Source organism: Hypomesus transpacificus, unplaced genomic scaffold (genome assembly GCF_021917145.1).
Source record: "Hypomesus transpacificus isolate Combined female unplaced genomic scaffold, fHypTra1 scaffold_27, whole genome shotgun sequence".
NCBI lineage: Eukaryota > Metazoa > Chordata > Actinopteri > Osmeriformes > Osmeridae > Hypomesus > Hypomesus transpacificus.
Window position 1 is genome coordinate 510,039 of NW_025813796.1, and position 7,813 is coordinate 517,851.

The following is a 7,813-nucleotide window of genomic DNA, read 5'->3' on the forward strand; positions in this document are numbered from 1 at the left end:
CTGCATGACCTTGAAACGACTCCGACTGTTACTGTGTACACATAACCTATGGAGACTTCCCTCAGCAGGAAATATTGAATAGATGCCAAACCCATTTTCTTATATTGAATACACCCTTACATACACAGTACATTCACAGCGATTCAACTGTAAACTCTTAGTAAATCAAAGTGAGAGGATTACACCAACAGTTTATGACACTGTTAGTGCTACCCACAGACCTAACCCTATCCAATACACTTACAATGTACTTTCATCACCGGCAGATGGCAGCAAAGCCCAATGTAGAAGCTGGTCGTACATTCGAGCTAACTAGAGCTAGCTTCTAACTTGCTGACAACAGAGATTCGAGGATGGTTGTCAGGTGATGCTAGCTAACAGTTTAGCAGTTAGATAGTCGTGTCTCTTGGGATGTATTTACCTGCTCATTTACAATTAATACGTACACATTGACTCTAGCTGAAGAGGAAGTTTAGTCGCTAATTGACGTAGACCAATTTAAATAACTTGTGCTAGCTAGTAACTTACCGGTTGAGCAGTGTTGTTGTTTTGGTCGCTAATACAAGCTATCTTAGATTCTAAGCTGAAACAGAGCTGAGCACTAGGATTAGATTTGTCATATTGAACTTGTCGGCTAGCCAACGTAGGAGTTCACATAGTAGTGTTCGGAGATGTTTCTATTTACAGAAATACGTTTTAGTTGACCCACACTTTTAGGGAGATTTGCTAAACCGGTGTAGATGGCAAGAATTGAGCAAAGTAATGGACTCCAGTCAGCACATCAGTCCACCAGAAGTTTACGAGGAACCATGGAAAACCTGACAGATGATGGAGAAGCAGAAGGGAATTCTTCTTTTGGCTCGGACTCAGAAGTGAACGGCTATGCCAACACTGGGGAGAGACAGACGGACAAATATGGTTTTATTGGAGGTGCCCAACAGTTTTCAGGAGACTCGTAAGTAACCATTGCTCCTCTGCCCTACACCTCACTACAGTACCCAGACACTTGACTTTACTAAGCTAGTTAACTAGCTGTCAGTCCAAGTCATGGAGATATGTTTGGTTGGTGAAAGCGGTGGTCTACTCAACTAAGGCGAAAGCTAAACACAGTCAGTCAGTTTTCTGTCAGTACAGAGTTTGTGCAGATAATTCTGTATAGCTATATTTTCTACAATGAACCAATACTAGCTACATTTGTTAAAGTGTTTACGACTTGAAGAACTCTCATTACTATAATTTGGTGACCTCAGTTTTGTATTTTATCTACCTTCCTCAGAGCTGGGGCTTGTGAGTGGGAGGGGGGGGGGGGGGGGGGGGGGATGGGTATAAGGGGAAAGTTGGACTCTCAAACCGCTTCCTGTTTTCCATGGTATTTTGCAAGCGGCAGCAAGTGTCCTTTTACTGTTTTGTCAATCATGTCACCAGCTGCCACCGCTCCATCTAATGGCTGGCCCCTCCCTTCCAGAGGGCCAGACAGAGATGGATGAACCAGAGCAGAACACATAATGCTTTTTTGAAGACCTTCAGTCAATTCGCATGTTGTTGTTGTGGTTATTGATGAGTCAGTGTTTCTGGGTCGTCCTATCTGGTCCATATGCGTGCATGTTCATCCCTGTTTGGTCTCCATTTCTGAGAGCCCTCTCAACGTGAGATAAATATATTCCGACAATAATCGTCTATAATCCTGTTTATGGTAATCACTAGGTGGTATTTCTCTATCTTGGTTGCCAGGACAGCGCTGAGGCCCAGGCGTGTGTCAAACTTGAATGAACACCATTCTTCAGTTCAAAGTTTCATATTGGTTTTATTCAACTCCATCAACACACTAAAAAGACCTACGAGTTAACTTGCAGTCGCTTTGACCCTCCCTCTCAGTATCCAGGGAAAAGCCTTTTTTTAAAGAACTACCACAACTAGGCTGCCTGGAGCACTCTGGAGAGGAGACCTGGGCTCGGCTACAACGGCAGCCATTGTCTGAGTCTCTTTGATCCTCCTCCGTTTCTCTAGTCATGTTGAAGCGACTCTACCATGAGGCCAGCTTCGATTGTGATGTTCCGTCGTGTTTTCTAAAAGACAATGAATAGCCTGTTGGAAGGCTCCACGGAGAACCAACCATCGGAAGATGAAGGAAGCAGATTGCGTTTGAGTTTCCCCACCAATACAAGTTCCCGTGTGAGAGATGTGTTCCCGTTTTAGTCGGCCCTCTCTCTGGGGTGGTAGGAGTTTTCACGTGTCCCATGTAGGCCAAGCCTAGGACTGGATGTAACGCGCTTTCACTAATCAAAGTGGGAATGATATAGGCCTGACTCATGGCTGTCGGGAGAGTTGCGTAGGCCTAAACCGACCCGTCCTCTCCCCCCACAGAGCGGAGGACGTTCCCCCCGAGGTGCTGAGGCAGAGGGAGGCCAAATGGCTGGACATGCTCAACAGCTGGGACAAGTGGATGGCCAAGAAACACAAGAAGGTCTGCTTAGCTGGCGGGGGGGGGGGGGGGGGGGGGGGGGGGGGGGGGGGGGAAGGGGGGCGTTCGACCTTCTGTCTTCTGTTTTATTCCAGTGTCTGCCTTTTACATTTAGCCATTTAGCAGACGCTCTTATCCAGAGCATCTTACAGGGACATTATCCCCGAGGCAAGTAAGGTGAAGTGCCTTGACCGAGGCCACAATGTCATTTGGCAGAGCCGGGAATCGAACTGACAACCTTCTGATTACTAGCCCGATTCCCTCACCGCTCAGCCACCTGACACCCTTTTCCTCTCCGTCTCTGTCTGTGTCATGTTGTGTGCGCGCTGCTCCCGCAGGTGAAGCTGCGCTGTCAGAAGGGGATCCCCCCGTCTCTGCGCGGCCGGGCTTGGCTCTACCTCTCCGGGGGGAAGGTGAAGAGGGAGCAGAACCAGGGAAGGTTCCAGGTCAGTCACGTGACTCACGTCCTCCCGTCACATCCACCCCCCCCCCTCCCCGCGGTCGTTCACATGCCCTTGCCGGACTTCACAAAGGGTTTCCCGCTCCTCTGCGCGTTTCCCCAGGAACTGGACAGCCAACCCGGAGATCCAAAGTGGCTGGACGTGATCGAGCGAGACCTCCACAGGCAGTTCCCCTTCCACGAGATGTTCGTGGCGAGGGGAGGCCACGGGTGAGGCCCCCTTATCTCGAGACGGACGCTCTCACAGCCGTCAGAGGGGCTTTCTCTGTGTCGGTTTGGAGCCGTGGAGGTTTTTTAAGCGTGCCCTTCGTGTTGCCGTGTGTGCAGGCAGCAGGACTTGTTCCGCGTGCTGAAGGCCTACACGCTGCATCGCCCCGAGGAGGGTTACTGTCAGGCCCAGGCTCCCATCGCTGCTGTTCTCCTCATGCACATGCCCGCTGAGGTGAGAACACACACGCACACGCACGCACACGCACGCCGTTCTGCTAACAGACACGGGCAATACACATCAAAATAGGTGTCGCGTTCTGTATTGACACATTGGGGAATCGATTTGTGCTTCATTGGCAGGATGCATTCTGGGGTCTGGTCCAGATTTGTGAGAAGTACCTACCTGGATACTACAGCACAGGGCTGGTGAGACTGCGCCCACCCCCCCCCCCCCCACACACACACACACATACACAGTTACACTCATGCAAACGCGTAGGACTGACCCACCAGACCGTCCCTAGATTCACCCAGAACACGTTTATTTGACTAGTTTGTGAATGTTTGCTGACTTAGGAGGAGGAGGTTATATATGAGGTTCAAAGATCGACCGGTCAAGACAAAGTCATATTTTACGAATTCATCCGTCACCAAAAAGATTAGATATTTACCCAGTGGTCACTGGGTGTGCTCTGAGGAAAAGAAGAATGTTGTGTAATTACTGGCCTTGTGTTCAGAATGGAAGGGGTGGCATGCTGTTGCACAGTCAGGTCATGGGTCCACTTCTCCCGCTTCGATTTGCAGCTCTGGTGTCATCCTGTGTCCTGGAGCCCGCCCTAGTGGTTCGACTCTTCCCTAACGACTTAACGACCGTACGCGTACTAGCCAGCGTGTGCCACATAAACCGACAATTCGATTAAACCAATCGAAAGGGGCCCCCTTTCTCCCTCCCTCCGTCTCCACCTCGCGACAGCCGTCTCGTTCTCTCTCCTCTCGTTAACGCCCTCCAAGTCAATCCATGCCCATGTCTGCTCCCCCCCCCTCCTCCCTCCTTCCCCGGGTTGACCGTCGTGCCTGTGCGTGCGTGCCCCCCCGTAGGAGGCGATCCAGCTGGACGGGGAGATTCTGTTTGCCCTGCTGAGGGGCGTGTCGCCCGTGGCCCACCGCCACCTGAAGAAGCACAAGCTGGAGCCCATCCTCTACATGACCGAGTGGTTCATGTGTGCCTTCTCCCGAACGCTGCCCTGGGCCTCCGTGCTGCGGGTCTGGGACATGTTCCTCTGCGAGGGTGAGGCAACACCCACACACACACACACACGCACACATCCTATACACCCACATGTATCACATCCCAGCGGATGCTTTGGGCGTTTGGGGACCCCCGTGCGATCCCCGACGTCTGATGGCGGCGACCTCATCTTGACCCCTCCAGGGGTTAAGATCATCTTCCGGGTGGGCCTGGTGCTGCTGAAGTGCATGCTGGGATCTCAGGAGAAGCTCAAGGCGTGCCAGGGCCTGTATGAGACCATGGAGCTGCTGAGGGCCATAGAGGCCCGCTACATGCAGGAGAGCTTCCTGGTTCGAGAGGTACAGCCACACACACACACACACACACACACACGAACGGCTGAAACGCACACGTGTCAGACTTGAGCTTGCGCTGATACCGTTAACTGCTGTTGAGAAATAGCTCTCAAAGGTTATGGCCAAAACGGATCGTTTGCAAAACATTGCGCCAGGTGAACCGATTCCGTTTGGAATCGACAAGCGCAGACAGGCAACTGCGGCGTAGAATGCCATGTTTGCGACGACACGCAACGTTAAAACAACCGAGGGGCCCCTTCCAACAGCGGCCTTAGGCCTGTCCTCATCGTAGAGACGACTGTGTCCTGCCTCCGCGGAGAGAGAGAGAGACCGCTTCTGCTGCACACGTCTGTGTCTCTCTCCCCTCCCCCCCCCCCAGGTCATGGAGCTGCCGGTGGCGGAGAGAGACATCGAGAAGGAGCACCTGGCCCAGCTGAGGCGCTGGAAGGAGAGCCGCGGCGAGCTGCTCTGCAAGTCCCCTCCCAGGATGCACGGCGCCAAGGCCATCATGGCGGCCGAGCCCCCGAGCCGCCAGGACCTGAGACAGAAGCCCACCATCGTCGTGGAGTCGCCCCCGGCAATCAGGAGCGCCCAGGAGGACGCCGAAGGGGCGGCGAGGACGAAAAGCAGCAGTCCACCTCCGGGAGCAGCCAATCCCGACCCTTCCTCCGGTGGCCCCTCCTCCCCCGTAAAGGACACGCCCTTGCAGGGCTCCAATCAGAGCTTAGACACCTACCTGTAACACGAGGGCGAGAGCAGGGAGGTGTCACTTTGCTTGACGACTTGACTCGACCCCGATCCTTTCGTGGCGTCACCCCCAACACAACACCCCCGCCCATCCCCTCCGACCACCCCAAACCTCCCTCCTAAAGCTGCCCACAACCACAGTGAAAACTCCCATGTCCATCACATTCCAGCACCAGCTCCATCGCCATTTCCAACTCGTCCACGAGAGATGTGGCCGAGTGTCCATGTGCGTTTCCCCCCCCTTCTCTGCTTCTCTCTCTGTGTCATCGCGTACAGACATGCGGGAGACGATGACATTTCATTATCAGTTGAGAGATTGATGCTTTGACCTTATATCACTTCACTGGGCCATACGGGTATACGAACCAAGGCTGCAGGCATCACGGTGTGTTTAATCATTTCCACTCGCGGAGCGGAGTCAGCCCTAAGGCACTGGAGGTTCTCCACTTGATCCTGGAGCGAGACACAACATGCCAACGCGTACCGAACAAGCTTCCTCAGGAGTGCCCTCGTTCGACCACAGAGAAAGACTATGGGTAAACGGCCAGCGTACTGGTTTTGGATGAAGGCGGATCTTCGTAGGTGTTATTGATCGTTGCGACCACTAGAGGGCTCTGTGGGGCTGTGTCTGGGGCTTCTCTGTGGGCTGGAAGAGTTGGGAGAAATGGAACTGAGAGATGAAGGAGATCTAATACCAAAGATTGATTGTGTTTTGAACACGTTTGATTCCGTTTTGATTGCGACATTGTATTCAGTCTGGGGGTAAACTCAGACGGAGACTTTGCGACGACTCGGACCGGGGGAGAATGCCAATGGAAATGGAACCAAGTAGGTGAAGAGCCACGATCGATGAGCTGACCTCCATTATATAGTTCCGTCCAAGGCTGTGAATATATTTGTATGTTATAATTGTGCAATATGACCATCCCCCCCCCCCCCGCCCCCCCCCCCCCGCCCCCCCCCCCCCATCGTTTACCTGTTGTATATGATGTGATCAGATGAAGGCCACAGCCGTTCATGATTCTGAAGGATCATAAAACAGAAAATCTACTTTGGATTGTAGGAAACTATGTTGACCTAAAGGCTATATACTTTATATTTGTACTTGTCGATGATAAAGCACTTTCCCATTTGGGAAAAATTTGAAAAGAATATTCAGCAGCAGCAACAATGAGGCTTGTATGTTTGAATAGTTCAACTTGGATGCAAATTATATTTTTGGGCCATGTTTGTACATTTGGGTGTTCCCAAACTCCCCAAGTAAATGCTTCACAGCAATTTCCACTCTTTGTGACCTAAGCCAGCTGTATTTTGTATTGTGCTTTCGGCCAATTTCCCCCTATGTATGAATCAGTATTTCAAGTCAGGCTCCATATAAATGCACTGGTAGCCCCACCGTTGACCTGTTGGGCTCATTTGAAAAGACAATCCTATATTGGAATAAAAAGTTTTAAAAAATCCCACGGGTTTTGACAGGAGCACTTCCAAAAAAAAAGAGCATTTCTGTCACTATTCCGATGTGGTTGCTGTTGTGTACTTACTCTGAAAAAACTCATAAAACGGACATATGTCCAGCCCCTGACCTGAGCGCTTGTGTTTAAGGCTGATCCTTAAGGCTTCACCTGTCCTCAGTGTGGGTGGAGCCCTACCAGCCCGGGGGATAAGGGGTTGGAGATAAAGACCTTCGGAGTACATTTGTGGGGGTTCACTGTTGCTGGAAACTTGTCGGAATCGTTGAAGGAAATGCGTCCGTGATTCAGTTTGTCATCATGTGCTCATATGACCATCAGATTCCTCTTGGGTTGAGGCCAACCTGTCAACTCAGTAATGTCCTGATGTGCTGAAGAAGAAACATGTCCAGTACCACATCCCTCTCGTGTTTACTTGTTTCATCAGAGAATACATCTGCCTGTATCAACATGCTGTTTTTGAATTAAAACAATCCTATTTACATAAACACAATTTGATACTCTTGGATGGATCTGTTTTTCCTCGATTCCTGTTTTATTGTGTGTGTTTGTGTGTGTGTGTTTCTCTAGTTGAAGTCAAAAAGGGGAGAAAAAAAAGTAGTAAGTGACAGCATGATCATGGAGCAGAGATTGGGGCGAAATTGGAGGATGTAGGAATCAGGATTATCCTCGGCGCTGTCCTTCCCCTCGAACACAAACAGACACACGCACACACACACAGAGCAGCTCACTTCCTGGGACACCTGCTCCTGGGAGTCTTTCAGGCCCAGAGGGGAAATTTGCATCTCAAAGACAGCGGATTCCCACAGCTCCCTCCCGATCGCCTCGCCCCGGCCACTTCCTATAGCCCCAGAGTGGATGCACAGACAGCCCTCTGCATCT

General features: G+C 51.3%; 1 protein-coding gene across 1 annotated transcript; it reads left to right on the forward strand.

The window, feature by feature from the left end:
• Positions 1 to 314: 314 nt before the first annotated feature.
• tbc1d10ab (TBC1 domain family, member 10Ab) lies at positions 315 to 6,237 on the forward strand. Its single transcript, XM_047014922.1, has 9 exons — positions 315 to 955; positions 2,365 to 2,464; positions 2,800 to 2,907; positions 3,025 to 3,131; positions 3,249 to 3,363; positions 3,492 to 3,557; positions 4,230 to 4,419; positions 4,564 to 4,718; positions 5,095 to 6,237. Exons 1-9 carry the CDS (start codon positions 741 to 743, stop codon positions 5,455 to 5,457), a joined length of 1,419 nt encoding a protein of 472 aa, XP_046870878.1. The 5' UTR covers positions 315 to 740; the 3' UTR covers positions 5,458 to 6,237.
• The last annotated feature ends 1,576 nt before the right edge of the window (positions 6,238 to 7,813 follow it).